The following is a 16,607-nucleotide window of genomic DNA, read 5'->3' as shown; positions in this document are numbered from 1 at the left end:
AGTTCCGACCCCCATTACTGCATGCAGGCTGAGCTCAGTGGAGATATACTGTGCATAATGCAAACAGGATGCTGATTAGATTTTAAACAGCAAGGCTTTTATCTTGAGGTAGCTGGACCATAAGAGAAGACCTGACTGATAATAATGGGTAAAATGATCCAGTCTTCCAGACCTAAGCAGCTATGGTCCTAGGTGGAGCCCTGGGGACAAAAACCTAAAATGTTTGAATATCAGTTTGATATTGGGACAGTCTCCCTGTGGGTTTGAGTGCCGGACAAAAACCAAAGGATCACAAGAGTCCCTTCTGGTCTTTTCACAGGCAGAATTCTGAATTGATAAAAAGTCCCTTTCCAAACTCAACAGATGTCCACCGAGGAGAGCTGATGAACATAGTTTACCCCTTTTAGTTCTTTTGTTGCAAACTTCATTCAAGAGGTAAGATAATCTGTAGTAAAAGTAGGTCTCCTAAAATTTCACTGGCTTTGGTTTGGAGTAAATTATTTTCTGAATAATTTGAGATAAATTCACAATTCAGGTGTTTATAACTTTAGAGAGGTATTACACAAGAATGTTGGCTTAACATATGCTGTCTTTATTATGAAGGGGACCCTTCCAGCCATCATGTCAGAGTGCAGAGAAGTGAACAAAGAATTACTGTAGGTAAGTGAACTAGAACAGCTACACTTTGAAGTTACCTTGCTTGTTGTAACATGGGAAAAATGGAGGTAGTGTAGTAAAGGTAATATCTACTAATAACTTTGAAATACATTTTAAGAAATTCCTCACCTGCTGTGGCACTTCTTTCTGTAGACGGTTTACACAATGAAAGAATAGGATTGTTTGATGCATTTGGAGGAAATGCTGATTAAGTTTAGCCACGCAGCTTTTCCTATTCAGCAAGTATAGATCATGCTATCACCATTATTCTTTGCATTTTACGCACCAAAATTTTTGTTCAAAGACTGTGTTGACAAGTGGAGGCTCTGCAGATTGTCAGAGTAGTGTGTGGCTGAAGAGTTGCATGGGAGCTGAGGCTGCTGAGGTCATGAGGAAACCTCGTCAGGAGCCGTTCTTCCCCTGTCCTTTTTCAACACTGAGGTATGGGATCTTGTATTCTCCTGACTGTGCACTCTCTTAGCATCCTTAGGAATAATGATGTCCTTCTTAGACCTTTTTTGCCCTAGTTTTATGTATTGTTAGAAATTTTGTTTGGTGAAATAAACAGAAAAAAAAATTTGGAAATTAATAGTGCCTTTTATAAATGCTAACTTAAGTTTATTTTCTCAGGTATCATAAGGGCACCATTGTTTGTGAATGTTCTTCTGTAATATCACATGCTGATGCTTGTTGTTATGTAAACTCATCCTCTCCCTCAAATCCTCCCCAAACCCTACACCCTTCCTTGAGCTGCTTAGTGATTCTATGTCCTATGCCAAATAATTGATTTTAATGGGGTAATTCTGAGTTACGAGTTAAGACAAATGAGTTCAGAATTGAGTTTTCTTTGAGACATACCATTTTGCTCTGAAATTGGTTAAAAATACTCATCTTTGTCAGACATAAATCTTCAGAGGGATGTACTTAACCTGAATGAACTAAGAAACATAAGCAAAATTTTAGGTTTGGGGTGGTCAGGTATCGTTAATAGCAGATTATCCAATACCACAATGAAAGCGGTAGCTAAGAAGGTACATTGACACCTGTGCCAGCAGATCTGCTATGCAAGGAGGAATACATTGTACATGAAGAGGAGATAGGGTCCTTCTTGGTGTAACTCTGTCAAAGTAGTGTTACATTTATGAGAAACTTGGTGTGCTGTGATCTTTCTTGTTTAACAGTCGTGGATGAGTAATGTAGATTTTTGGAAAAAAAGATTTTTGAGAAAGAGTCTTTTGATGGATCTGTTGGAGCAGGTTCAGAGGAGGGCCAGAAAATGATCAGAGGGATGGAACCTCTCTCCTATGAGGAGAGGCTGAGAGAGTTGGGGTTGTTCAGCCCAGAGAAGAGAAGGCTCCAGGGAGACCTTATAAGAGAGACGGGGACAAACTTTTTAGTAGGGCCTGTAGCAATAGGACAAGGGGTAATGTTTTTAAACTGAAAGAGGGTAGATTTAGACTAGATATAAGGGAGAAATTTTTTTATGGTGAGGGTGGTGACACACTGGAACAGGTTGCCCAGTGCGGTGGTAGATGCCCCATCCCTGGAAACGTTCAAGGTGAGGCTGGACGGGGCTCTGAGCAGCCTGATGTAGCTGAATATGTCTCTGCTCATTGTAGAGGGGTTGGACTAGATGACTTTTAAAGGTCCCTTCCAGCCCAAACTATTCTATGATTCTATGATAGCAGTCCACAGAAGCAGTCATGTTCACTGAATAATGTTATTCTCACCAGATCACTGCTTTCCAGTGGTTGGTTTGTGGTGGTTTTTTTTCTCCAGGAACATAAATCATTGGTGTTTTTCCTAATGTATCTTCTTACTGGCATCACAAAGCATGAAAATTCTGTAAAGCCACATTATTACAAGGCAGTGGCTCATATGGTATAATTCAATATACTGCTAATTTTTGCCTCCTTTTGGTTCCTTACCTGTTACTCATTCTCTTGCAAGACGAAAGACATTTACAAATAGCTCATGAAAAATGCTGACTTGTTAAGACTACAGTTCACCAAGGTCTCTGGAGTTTGTGTCTTCATGTTAGCTCTTGGCTTTCACATCAGAGTTCATTCTATGGTGTTGCGTCTGCCAGCTATTTCCATATGGTTTTTCACTATTGTCTTATGACTGGAGTAGTACAGGATGTGTTAGAGTAGACCAGTTTGTGATATTCTTATTAGTGTTTCATCTCATTCTCATAAGGTCTAGGTGATTTTGTGGTTAAAATTACAGTAACTTGTTTCATCCTTGTAAGTGTTAATGTGAATCAGATCTTTTATATACATACCATTGATAATTGTAGTCCTGCTTTAATCCTGGGACATACTCATGAACAGTGAAAAAAATTTAATAATAAAAGAAAGGACTAGGACTTAAATTAGTAGCTAATTCACCTGGCCTTGCCTCTGTGAATAAATAGGAACAGTTTCTACCTTGTGCAAGTTTCGAGTAGCATATTTGGTTAGAGCCACCAGTAGAGAGACCACTTCTGATTCAGATAAGCAGGGTTAAATGTAAGTACTTCATTATGCCTAAGAAGAAAACATCAGCTCATTGAGCTTGAAACTTCAGTTGAGGTGTTGTGGGTTTGTTCATCTTATTCAGATACAGGGACAAGGGTCTATTACAGCCTGGCCTGTATTCCTGAGAGCTTGTAACAGCTCCAGCATTGCATTGGGCTTGTAGGTTCCTCTGCCCAGTTTAGATGTAGCTACTGCTACCACAGGCAATTCTGGTAGCTTTCTGCAGCTTTTCATTGAAACTGCTCTTCATGGTAAAACCAACAACCATGCTGTTTTCACAGATGGGCAATGGATTTTTTTCTTTACCCCTTTTTAATTGCTTTCACACCAAATTTTCACAGCAATTTTTTTTTTTCATTGCATTCAGATTAAAAAAAAAAAAAAATGGAGGTGAAATTTGGTATTTCCAGTTTCCAAACTGGAAACTCAGCTTTTGAACCAGTAGTGACATGCAGCAGTGGATGTGTATAATATAGGTGAAGTTTTATGGAGCAGGTGGCCACATGCTGAACAACTGCTGTGGGAAGGTGTTTCAGAGGTGCATCAGCATCTGTACTGCATGAGCTTTGCCAGGGTAAGACTGATCTGGAGGCTGGCTGATTTGAAGACGGTTCCCCATGTGCTCCAATGGGACAAAGGGACGGAGAGCAGATCAGCCGTTAGAACTGATGCTAACAGCAGAACTCTCCCATGATTTGGCAGGCTTGCCAGGCTTTTGCTGTGCAAGATGGATTTGTGGTTCCAGCCAATTTTCTTCCCTCTTTACTGCCCTGAGTGCACAAGTTTGTTTTCAGGGTCTTTTGCTAGTTTGGGAGCAGGGGAGGTACAGTTCTCTTTCATTGCTTTGGGGGATTTCCATTCACTTTTCTTTTAATTTGCTCCTCCCTGTTAATCGCATAAGAGAAGCTTAGAGTGTTAAGGGAACAGATAATTCTTGGTCCATATATATGAGCAAGAAGAATTCAGATTTGCATGAAAATAGCTATCCTCAGGTTAGACCTTTACATTTGGAAATAAGCTCTTTTCAGGTCTATTTTCCCTCCATTGTTATGTGTTTTATTTAATGTGAATGGTGGATGTTTGGGGAGGGATAGAGGTTTGTTTGACTATTCAGATTCATTGGCAGGGTTTAAGTTGGCACAGCATGGATCAGAGCAAGATGAGGGGAGACATCTGATTTCTAATTAAAAACACACGCACATACACTTGTGCAATTGAAGTAAAAGTAAATCCTTTCTCAGAGCTGATTGCTTCTACCTGTCTACTTTTTTAGTATGTTTAAACTCACAGTGGGACCATCCCATTTTGTTTCGGGAATTTTTAAAGCAAGAAACAGAGCCAAAAACTGGAATAGTTCCCCAATAACAGAGCCCCTCTATGGCAACACCAGATGAAGATCTCGCTAGGTGTTCGGTTCCTTTCTTTCTTGCATAAATAGTTGTCTCAGTCTTTTTTTTTCTTCTTTCTTAATATTCTCTCAGTAGCAGTTATATATAGTGCATATACAGTGCAGGCTTTTGCATGAGGGCAGAGGGGATTATGTGGTAGAATGTGTGTATTTTGGGCTAGACTGATCTGATGCGGGCAGCATCAGTTTTAAAAGTTTAACTGGCTGCCTCTGACTCCAAAATGGGAACTCTCTAGCTTTGAAAAAAGCCCACTGAAGCCGATCTGCTTTGCCAGGCCAGGGAGTGCCAGAGGTCCAGAGCAGGAGCTCGCCGCTGCAGTCCTGAAGGTGCCGAGGCCACAAGTAGCCCTTGGAGGCCAGTGTGTGTTTCTTGCACTGGATAAGTAAGGGCATAAGGCTGAAGTGAAGGTGTTAATTAACTGTGCTATCAGTTCTCAGCCAGATAGAGAACCGAACAAAACATTTGTTAACTATGTTAATTAAAACAAAGGCTTCATGTATCCGGGAGTAAAACCAGGGCAGATTAATATACAAAATACTTCTGTGAAGTTTCTCCCCTTGAAATCAGGGAAAGGAGTGTTAGGAAATCTGGAATTTTGCTGCAGAAGCCTGATGCTTTTCTCCAAGATAGTGATGTCTAACGTTTTACTACCAGCTGGAGCTTTCATTGTTTTGGCATGTGCTAATTTATGTCTCTTACATTTAGAGTAAGTGTTGGGCTTCTTAAAGAATCCTTTATCTCGACTGATAAGTTGTCATGTTTGCAATGTCCATCCTCATTTTTGGTACATATGCAGACTGGTGGCTGAGTACTTTTTTGTTACCTTTTTTTTTTTTAATTTAATTTTTTTTTATTTTCCCTATTATATTTGTCCTCCTGTGAGCAAATAAATTCTTCTGAAGGTCATTCCTGTGGAGTTGATGTGTTCTTGTCTCCCTGAGTCTGCCTGCAGTCCTGAAACAGTCTTCGGGGAAAGGAACTTGCTGACGACTCAGTTTGAGAATATTTTGTTTGATGACTATATCAACTTAAGATACTCTTCTTAAGGCCATAACCCATGATTTCTTTCAATACACCATAGTACTATGATTTGAAGCAAATAAGAGAATAGTCCCGTACTAAAAAAATTCAGAAAGGGTGTAGAAAGAATATGTTACAGTGTTGTATGGTGGTGGTTCCTTCTGTTCAAAGTCTGATGTTGTTTGTCGAGGGCATGGTAGTGAATAGGAATAAGTATCTGAAGTTAGTAATGCCACCAATGCCAATGTGTTACAAAGTCATGGCCCCATTGGAATGGCGACTCTGAAGCTGGTCTGTGATCTTTGGAGATCACTGCTTCCTGGTATTTTAGCTGATACTCTAAAGTAGGAAGGAGTATGCACTCCAGGCTGGAAGACTTTGGAATTCTGCAAGGAAGGGCATCTCTCACAGCTGTGAGTGTATAATCCTGCTCCCAGTTGCACAGTGCCGTCCGTGAGTGGAATACCATTCTGGGGATTCCTGCCAGTGAGCATGGGATGAGGTGAAGTATAACAACTAGTGTATTTTGTAATGGTGTCCTAATATGTAAATGCAGGGAGGTATTACAGCTTTTCTTTGTTCTTATTAAACCAAATAATATGGTCTGCCAGTGTGTTCCAACAGTTACCTAAAATCTGCACTAAAATGTCTTCTTTAGCCTTTTGTAAATTTTTTGCCTTTTAGTTTGAAGTTTTTGAGGGGGAAGAAGGAGACTTCATGTGCACGTGCATGGGTTTAATATAGTCCCTGAAGAAAGTTGTCCAATTATATGTTCTGTACCTCTCTAGCTTACTTTAGATATCTGTTATTTTCTTGTTACTCTGTCACTTTCCAGGCTAGTGCTGACCTCTTAAGCTTTTGTTGTACAGGGGGCCTTATCCTACCTGCTTGCTCTTGATTACTTTGATTATGAGTCCGCATTTGAACTCTTATTCATTTATAATGTGCCTTTTTTTGAGACCTGTAGCAAAATCAAATATGAAGTTTGAACATTACGAGGATTATGACCGATACAACACTGTACCATATTCTGGTTTATTCATTGTTCCCTCTTTGATGATGCCTCTAACTTTATTAGTTTTCCTAATTGCTATTTCATATTGCGCTGCTCTCAATGGCAGACCCAACAGAGGACAGAACTGTGTAAAGAGGTACTGATGGAGTTCAGGTGCTCAGGTGCAAATCTGTAACTGTTCCATTACTGCCTAACAGCAGTTGCACTTAAGGCTTATATAAAACTCTCCAGTCACTCCTAGTTCTGCATCTATTCCTTCCTGGAAGTATGGGTGTCTTCTTACAGCTGAGGAGCTTAGCACCTAACTTTCATTGTGACCAAAAGTTTCAATATCTCCAAAGGCCTGGGCTGGAGGCGGTGGGCAATCTGAGAGCGCAACTGGCTGCAGTACTGAACGCCCGCACTTTCTCTTAGAAGACAGTGGTCATCGTGTCTTCTGTTGTTTTACCATAATGCCTTAACAGTGATAGGAATTACACAGGAGGCTGGAAGTGCAGGTGCAGTTCACTTCTCTGCCTGAAAGGTTTAAACCAAAACCTGCTGCCTGGCTGAGCGTGCTGTTATAGGTGCAGTCAGCATTGGTGGGGATGCTCCAGCACTGCTGTTGTGGTAGCAGCACTGTTGCAGAAGGGAATGGAGGGGAGGTCTGCAGATCCCACGTGGATGCTGGCAACCTGCTGCAGCCCCGAGCAATGAGGTGTAAGGCATGCACTTAGGCTTTGGTAAGACAAGCTGTAGGCTCATTATCCCTCACTGACCATCTCTGGGTAGCTCCCCTAAAGGAATTCAGCGAGCGCCTCTCCCCTCTGTGCTGGCGCTCGTGGATCCCTTTGAGGTGGTTGGCTGTCCCAACTGCTCCATTCAGGGCGTCTGCGTACCTCTTGCTGCGTTCTGACTGCCCCAGTGCTTTTTGCTGCTGGTCCTGATGTCTGGGAGAGGAACAGAACTGCCCTGGAGTCTTTCATAAGCAGTTATAATGCATTCAGAGTTTTTTGGTGGCTTCAGGGAAGTATGTTTTTTCTCTGCTGTGTTCCTCATCTTGCATTTGTCAATGGATTTCAGCTCTTAGCCACAGCAAAGGTTACAAAGGAGACAAACTTTTTCACAGAGTAGGTTTGTGGTCAGAGCACGGTCAGACTCAACAGACATACTGTGTGTTCCCATTTCTTTTCTGCGTATGAACTTTTAAAGAGCTTTCTAGTTTTCCTTCTTTAGAGAATTGTTTTTCTAATTCAGGTTCCTGTCTGTATACATGACACACACAACTGAGCAGTGGACAGTACTGTGTAAAAAGCTGAGTGCTATTTACTAGCTGAGTTAGCATTGACACAAGATTCACCACCGAATGCTGCCATCTCACTCTTTGGCACCGCTTTCAAGTTGCTAAATAGATACTTCGGCATCTAGTGGCATGAAGTGGAAATCCTACGCAACAGCATTGAAGTCAGCGGGGACCGGGCTTGGAGTCACTTTCTATTTGAATGTAATAAGCAGGTGCCAAAGGCACTTACAGCTGTGCTTTCCAAATGCACTTAGAAGCAATGGACTTTGATGGGACTGTGTTAACTATTGAATATATCTTGTTGTTCATCTCCATATGCGAGATGTATTTAGGGTAGAAATAAAACAGAAGTATTGGAAGGACTTTGTGAACACATGAGACTTGGGATGTCATCTTGTGGCTGTTCAGAGAAATGCAAGAGCAGCTTGTAGGTCTTGATGAGTTTACTGCGTCTATTTTACAGTGAGCTGGTTTAGGTGCAAATATTTCTTCTTGAGCTGCACGATGAATCTTTCTTGTACGATCTGTCTAGTTGTAAACTATATGACAGTAGCTGTTAACCTCCTTACAGCCCATTCCAGGAGTCAGGGTTTGGGGTGACTACAGCAAGCAACCAATAGGAAGTCACATGCTGCTTGGATACCCAAGTGTCTCAAAGAGTGCAGCTGCTGTTGTTTGAAATTACATGATGTCAGAGGCAGAAGGACTCAGCCATACTGCTGGCAAGTCACACACTGCTGGTATTTAGCCATTTTTTGTTAAAAGCACTTTCTGTTTAGCTTTAGCCTTTCCCTGGCTGTTTCAGCCGGCTAGCATCTCATGTTTGAATGACGTGCCGGTGCGGAGGAGGTAGCTTCATCAAACATACTCTTTTCCCACAACAGAGAATTCATGTTAGACCCAGATAATCTTTTCTGTGAAGCCCAGAGTCTGTGTCCTGGGGACTTAGTGACAGGCATGCAGCTGAACTGGCCCCATCAGTGTGAGCCAAAATATTTGTCAGCTTATTAGTTTAGGCAAAGCAAACTCATAGGAGGAGGAATTCCTTGGGTTAAGTTATCACTCTTCGCTGTATCGGGCACATCTATATTCTGCCCTTTTTTCTCTGGCCTCAAAGGATGTTTACCTCAGTTGCTGGCAACTGGAGCAGTGCAGAGCTGTCCTGGCTGAAGTGAACTTCCCAGCAGTCGGTGCAGAACAAGAGCAGCATAAAGTTGTTCCCTCCACAGGGCTAACTGTTTGAACTAGGCAAAAAAAAAGCTATTGTGTGTTGGAGTCAGGCACAGCAGCTACACCAGGGATTGCAGATTTGACCAGTATTGTATGTAAATATTAACGATCACATTTGCTTTCTTGTGAACATGTATTTTCTTTTGTTTGTTGCTGAAGCAGGCTGGGAGGCAGAAGGGCTTCTCAGACTTTTCACTTCTGTTTTTATTAGCATTGCCTACTTGTAGTGAAACTATCAAACCTATGCATGCTTGGACAAAAAGGCATCTGGAAGAGGGTGAACTCGATGCAGAAAGGCAGTACCTGCCCCTCTTCAAATGCTAGGTGAACAGGCTTGCTCAGATCTCTACTCCATTTCATAACTGTTTTCTGGGGTATGTTCTTTCAAGTTAAATGCTTTCTAATTACAACCAACACACTTTCTTGTCTTACAATGAAAATAAGGCTGCTGTGATTTTTACCGTCTGTCAAATTTATGGCATTGATTGAGGCAGATTTTAATAGTGGATGATCAAACATTAGCTCACGCAAATTGACAGTTATTTCTGGAGTGCTATTTCATCATTAGTGAAGGGACAATCTATCTGGCTGGTGATTAGTTCCAGCTCTGAGCTCTTGTTCATAGGTCAAGATGCTTGAGAGTTTCTTAACAACCAAAAAATAGGTATTTTTATCTTTTTGATGGGATGACTGCTGTTTGCTCCACTCTAGCCAATGGGACTTCATATTCTGGAAATTATTTCATGTAGTACTTTTACCCTAGCTTGTTCAACAGAATTAAGTCAGTATAATTTACTTATTTTGCCTGACAAGTGCATGCTTATTTTACAGTGCTGTGTTATAAGAAAGCATTAAGTATGCTAGTAAATACAATGACAGAGATTTTTCAAGACTAATTCATTCTTGCAGTTCTTTTTGTCATCTTTTTAAAGACGGCTGAAGCCTTTATCCAGTCAAGAGTATGACAATCATAAAATGCTTATTTCAGGTTCTGCTGCAGATTTCCTACGTTTCAAGCACCACAGAATGTTCAGAGAGATGCTTCTGCTTTGGCCCTCTGTAAAAGTGCGGTGGAATCCCAGACTATAACCTGATTTTTAGTGCAGATTATATTTTACTGTGCCTAGGGACAGGAGACTGAGCATGTGCAGATCAGATTTCAAACAAGGGTTGAATCTGGGTTGTGTATCATCTTATGTTTTCATTCAAGATAATCTCTAAATGTAAGGAGTATAATGAAACTATTAGACAAATTTCATTTCTTTATTAATTTCCTGATTAACAAAGAAATTCATTACAACTTTATGCAGAAGTATTTCCTTATTCTTTACTGTAAAGATAACAGTAAAATACCTTAAAGTCCAGATTTGTGGCATTACCTCCAACAGACACTATACAATACCCTAATGCATTGTAGTTTTGCAATAGATGAAGAAAACTGGAAACTTGCATCTTACTTGTGGATAAGTTTATTTAAACATTTGTAAATTATACTAAGTAAACAGTATATTATTTATTTCTACGTGCATGCAGTTGTTGTCAAGATACATATATAGCATTATCAAGTCTACGGTGCAGTAACTAAGAATTTTAAGCAGCATGATGCTGACAACTTTTCTAGAACCAATGTCTGACCCTTCTTTGATTGCACTGTGAGGTTTCTTTCGTATACATAATCGTAAGTAGTGCTTGTTTTTCATTAAGTTAAAATGCAAAGTTTCAAAGTGTGCCCAATAGAAAGGAATTCTTAAAAGGAAGTATCCATTAAAAAACAGAGACAGCAATAGCAGGCAGCCTCCTGAGTGATTTTTATGAAAAATCTAGTTTAAAAGCAAGCAAGTCAGAACTTTACCATGTGTAGATACTACTGAAGTAAAAAAAGTACATGAAACATGAGGGAGTTCATCCTTTGTTTTTTTGAAAACACCTGTCATGACCTCTTGAACCTTGGCTAACCTTGGTTAACTTCTTATTTATCTATTTTACAGTTTCAAATACTAGCAGATAAAGAGGATGGAGAGCCTTGCTGAATTTGGTCCACAGTCTGAGGCGAAATCTCATTACTATTTGAAAAGATGAGGTAAAAAACTCTTCTTTAAATTGGTTTCACAATCTTCATTGACAAATAGTTCTGTTGGGGCAGGAAGGAAGAAACAATAGAGGTAAAAAGATGTACACAAAATACTTCAGTGTAGTTTTGTAAAAGACATTAAAGGTATTAAAATGGATCAGAATGTATTCAGGGTATGGTAATTTCAGTTAAAATACAGTAAAAATGAGTAAGATATTTCAGATTAAAGTAGACTGAAATCCAGACTCTAGACCATCTATTAACTATTTTTGTGTGCATTATTAACACTAAGGCACTCATTTGCTCCATTGTTACTTAATAGGTTAGTTTTAACATACATTTTAATTGTTTCTCAATAAAAATCAGTTGAAATTGTTTATGGCTATAAGGATATAATCCCTATCTCCCTGCTAAAACTGAGTTGATAGAATCTCTTTTCAGAGTAAGGAGTGATACACTCATCTTGATGACTTACATACAAGCTAGCTTCATACCACAGCTGAAGAACAGTAACAATTAAAAATTCTTACCGGCAATGAATAGAGGAGTACTGCTACAAATAAGAGTAAAATCAGCAAGATGATAAGGCCTATAAAGAGCCATTTAAACCTGCGCCACACAATAAATTTCATTGTCTTGCAGGGATTTGTAAACCAAAGGAAGGAAGTGTCTGGTCGGCTGCATTTTGAAAGAAACAAATATTACTCATACTATAAAAACAGGGAATACTTAAGCATGAGAGTATAACACATTAAAACACTCTGGTTTGGAGGTTGAAGAAAACACAGATAGTTTCGTAATATAAGATAGCAGTTTCAGTAAATGTGTGCCATTAATACTGAAACCACCTTGCCTTTTATCCTAATGCTTGCAGATGGAAACAAGACGGGCTTTTATGAATGAAGTTTTGCAAAGGATAATTGATGTCTAATAGATCCTTTAGCGCATGCGGATTTTGTCAATAACATCACAGTAGCAGATACTATATATTTCTGAAGCTAGTGAGAGAAAAATAACTTACTTTGGTAGATCTAGTTTGGGGTTCATGTTGGGTTCATCTCTTCCTTTACCAGCTGGCCTTTCCTCAGCTTCTTTTTCATTGACAACTTCCAACGTCATTTCAACTTTACCCTTCAGAAAACATGTGGCATGAGACAAGCATCTTATTGAAACAGCACTAATTGTACTTGCTTGGTACTTACACAGCAGAGTTTGGGATCAGCTCATTTTATGCATCTGTCTGTTTTCCATTTCCTTTTCAAAATACACTTATTTCTACACTATGACAGTGTCACAACACAGTATCAGAGAATGACAAATAGAAAAAAAAAATCATAGTACATAAAATGGTTCTGCTAATTAATTTGTAGTTCTAGGTTTAATCTATACATTGGTTTTTTTCTGATTTAGCAAAACAAAACCAGTTCTTCTTTCAGGAGCAAAATAAAAACAATTCTTTTCTTTCAAGAACAACCCAAGGACTGCATCTTTTCCAAATGACTAAGCATCTAATTTTTTATACTGCTGTGGCTGATGGATGTTTCTGAATATTTTTCTTCATTTATTAAATTCCAGTAATAAAGTTTAAAGGGAAAAATATTAGCAAGAAGACACAGACACACTTGAACGGCTTAATATTCTAGCAAATGATAAATATGCATTTATATTCTTCATAGTACAGGTTAAAATGCTTTAGGTCTTCTGATTGCCCTCATAATCACAAAACTAGTCTGGGTTCTCAGTATATAAATTATATTTGCTGTATACAAAAATGCTTTGGATTTAATGCTTTGTTTAGTCTTTAATGCATTTAGGATGTCTCGTATTTCTCCTCAGCAATAACGTGATAAATGTATTCACACTATAACTCTGTTGGCTGCTTTGGTGAGATAACATGACTCAACCTGGCACCAGAGTCCTTCAAGTTAAACAGAGTTAAAAACAAAATAAACAAATATAAGTATTAAACTCATATTTAAAACAAAAAAATTGTTGATGGAGCAAAATTCCTGAACTTGTGCATGGAATGTTCTATTTATTCCTCCTCTGTCTATCCACTGAAAGCTAAGTGGAGGACTCTTTATTTACAGTCTTTCTTTATAATGTGAAAAGCAAGATGAGCATGTTTTAAATACTTTTTAATGAGGTAATAATCATACCGCTAAAATACGGGAGCCATCCTTTTCAACATAACATGGCCACCATCCTTTCATGGACTTCTGTTCAAAGAGAGAGGCGGTCCTGGGAGCCTTCTGAGAACTGTCTGCCTTGTATTCTGGAATCATGTCTATATTGCACTTCTCTGGAACTTTTGCTGGAATGATTGTTTTATGTAAATCAAGTTCCACAAAGCCTAGGAGATGGGTAAAAAAAACCCACTGCATGACACAACCAACCATACAGCATAGTGGTTCAACATCAATCTTTCCTATCTCTAAACATGTTATACAGGAAAAAAAATCAACATACACATTACATTCTTGTTTGTCTAAGGATGTTGTGAGGCAGGGAAGTAGGACACATCAGGCTGTGTTTAAGCCCATCTTGCTGGTGTTCATAAACTGGACTTAGCAAGCTCTACTCCCCTTTTTTTAATGCAAGATCACTTGATTTTTAATAGAGGTTTTTTTCCCCACACACCTAAACAAAAGATAATCAAATACAGCAATGTAATACGAATGTAATTTCTGATAGTTAAATGCATGATTTAGCTAACTTTAATGATGGTTATAAATTATTTGCTAAAGACTTTGGAGCCGTCTTAATACAGAGCAGAGAATCTTCTGAAGAGCAATATCTCTACAAAAAGTAGGGATTAATAATGGTGTGAAGTGCAATTAATAATGGTGCTTAACCTAAATTAGAGCCTTGTGTAAATACTCTTACTTAAAATTGAAGTACTCTTGTTTTAAGTAATTTTACTTAAAGAAAGAAGCAAAGTAAGTTTTTTTCATGCACATTATCATTTCATGCACTTTGTGATAGGGCTTACCTGAATGAAAAGTATCTTGGTTTACCTGCAAGTAGGCCTTTACTGAGTGAATACTCACTCATTCACTCATGAGCACAAGTAACTCTGTACTGTGTGGGAAAGCAGGAGTGTATTTGCATGCTCAGTGGCTCACTTTGTAAACACAATTCTTATGCGATAATTTAAAATTGTTTATTTTTATCTCTTACTTTGAGATAACAATAATTCTTTTCTTAGAAGTCTTACCGAGATAGTCATCCAAGGAGAACTTGTCATTATCCCATATTTGAATGATGAGTTTGGGTGGTATTCTGAATTCTGTCTTGTCAAGACTCCAAAAATGTTCCTAAAATTTTAAAAAGCAAAACCCAAGCACCTTTTTAAAACTACTTATGAAAATTCAAAGCTCTGGTCTGTTAGTACTTGTGAATTCTGGGGTTGGTGGAAGTACTAAGGATCTAATCTTGCTCTTGCTAAGAGGAGATCCTGTAGGTGCCAGTCTGTTGTTCCTGGCTCAAAGGCAAAATTGAATCTGTCCACAGTAGCAGTTTGAGAAAAGTATGCAGAATGGAGCCACACTGTCTCCTTCAATATGTAGGTACAAAATGATCAGACTAATTAAAATATGTATTCTAGGTACTGAAATCTTTAGAAATACTTACCTTTTTGGAAACTGCACAGAGTTGCTCTGCTGGGAGATAGTCAAAAGGAAAAACAAATCTCCAATTAAAGTTCCCTTCACCATCCAATGATCGGTAGTGAACATCAGTTTTCTGCTTATTTTCTTCATTACCAGGCATCCATCTGAAAATAGAGAGAGATGTGTCTGGTGTTTTTAGTGGGACTACACTGGTGCTTGTTTGTACTGTAACCATGTCATTAAGTGGTTGCACACAAGCTGTAAGAGTTGCTCACAGAGGGCTGGAGAGTCTTTCACACCCTTTCTCAGTTTGGTTCCAATTTGGCACTGTAAATAGCAACATCTGAACCGAATTTCTGATTTGCTATGACCAGTACTGTATCAATCAGTGGTGAGTTGCTGGCAGGGCTTTTTTATTTCTTTTTTAGAAGAAATTGGATCAATAGCCTAGTAGTATATTTCTCTGATTTCTACTGAATTTTTTACATTAAGACTAGGAAATGTAAAAAGTAAGAATCCAGGTTACGCAGCACCAAAGCTAACTCACTGTCTTTTCAGTTGCTTCCCATCTCAAGAGATGAAGTTCTAGGATCTTTCACTGCACATTAACTGGTCATGCTTTGTCTCATAATACTTCTGTACTTCTCTGAGGTTAGCACTATTTCAGAGGCTGTAGCCTGCATTGACTTGGCTGAACCAAATCATCTTTGGAACCCATAATCTAGGCCTTCCCAGGACATTCTGAACATCATTCATTTTTAAGAGTTACATGACAAGATGCTCCTACCCCTTCACGTAAATGTCACTCATTTCTTCCCCTGTGATGCTCTTTTCATCCAGAAGGACATCTTTGGTGTTCCAGACAATCACACGCAAGATATACCTAAGAGAGAAGATGTTTGGGGAAAGAGAATTGAATTGCCTTTGTCAGGGTTGCCAGATAATGCATAGTATATATGGATACTCACTTCTTGGCTTTTCGGGGAGTGATGTTGAAGGGAGGGCCTGGTGGTCCTAGACTTTTGGGGAAAACATCAACCCACATCTGGAGCTTTCCCTGTAGCAGTGGAGATGGATGAGGGTTGTTTTTTGCATTACAGATTTGTCATGGTAATTCCATGGAACTGCTTATTGACATGCTTAGTACTAATTTTAGCCACAGAGCACAGCTCACGTTATCAATGTCAGAACTTCTACAGACTTCAGATAGGAGCAAGCCCAATTCCTATAAGCTTCAAATTAACAATGCCAAGAATTCAGAAGATGGTAGGGATGTTAATTCCTACTGAATTCAGTGCAAGTTAGGTGCCTAAATAGTTCTCATTCTGCAAGTCCAAGTTTCTGTACTCTCAGAGGTGGTATTAAGTACAGTGTCATACATGTGGCTGATAGTTTGCATCTGATGGCCTACCCAGTGCAGATGATCAGTCCCCTTAAGTAGACTCTGAAGTAAGGCAACCACTGCAGATTTTATATTCTATTTCAAATGCAAGCCCCTTTATTTTGCAGGTAAGTTTTCTGGTTGCTGCAGAAACTTTCTTTAAAAAACAATCACTGGTGAGTTAGTAAATGCTAGAGAACAAATGTTAGCCATTGTTCCTCTCTTAACAGAGAGGTCCAATGTAAGACTTTGTGTTTAAACTAGCACCTCTGGATCTTGTAGAGAAAAGACAAGTTTGGTCTCATTTATTGAATTTAGGCAGGAACCCCTTGAGCCAGGCTGTCTCCTTTATTGTTGGTGAGGTATTAAAAACATATTCCAGTTTATTTCAGTAACAAAGTAATAAATAATC

General features: G+C 39.1%; 1 protein-coding gene across 3 annotated transcripts in view; it reads right to left on the bottom strand.

Moving 5' to 3' along the window:
• Positions 1-10,374: 10,374 nt before the first annotated feature.
• MYOF (myoferlin) overlaps positions 10,375-16,607 on the bottom strand; it is a 72,736-nt gene continuing 66,503 nt past the window's right edge. For 2 of the 3 annotated variants that reach the window (XM_049810363.1, XM_049810365.1), the window contains 8 exons: positions 15,783-15,871; positions 15,602-15,697; positions 14,837-14,978; positions 14,421-14,520; positions 13,363-13,556; positions 12,225-12,334; positions 11,734-11,881; positions 10,375-11,263 (listed from right to left, as the gene is read on the bottom strand). In XM_049810363.1, coding sequence (XP_049666320.1) covers positions 11,228-11,263; positions 11,734-11,881; positions 12,225-12,334; positions 13,363-13,556; positions 14,421-14,520; positions 14,837-14,978; positions 15,602-15,697; positions 15,783-15,871 — 915 coding nt within the window. In that variant the 3' untranslated portion in view covers positions 10,375-11,227. Of the gene's footprint in view, positions 11,264-11,733; positions 11,882-12,224; positions 12,335-13,362; positions 13,557-14,420; positions 14,521-14,836; positions 14,979-15,601; positions 15,698-15,782; positions 15,872-16,607 lie in introns of those variants that run through there. The other variant, XM_049810366.1, reaches the window with a different exon arrangement.

This window comes from Accipiter gentilis, chromosome 9, assembly GCF_929443795.1.
Source record: "Accipiter gentilis chromosome 9, bAccGen1.1, whole genome shotgun sequence".
In the NCBI taxonomy this organism is placed as follows: Eukaryota; Metazoa; Chordata; class Aves; order Accipitriformes; family Accipitridae; genus Astur; species Astur gentilis.
This window is presented reverse-complemented; position numbering and strand designations above follow the sequence as displayed.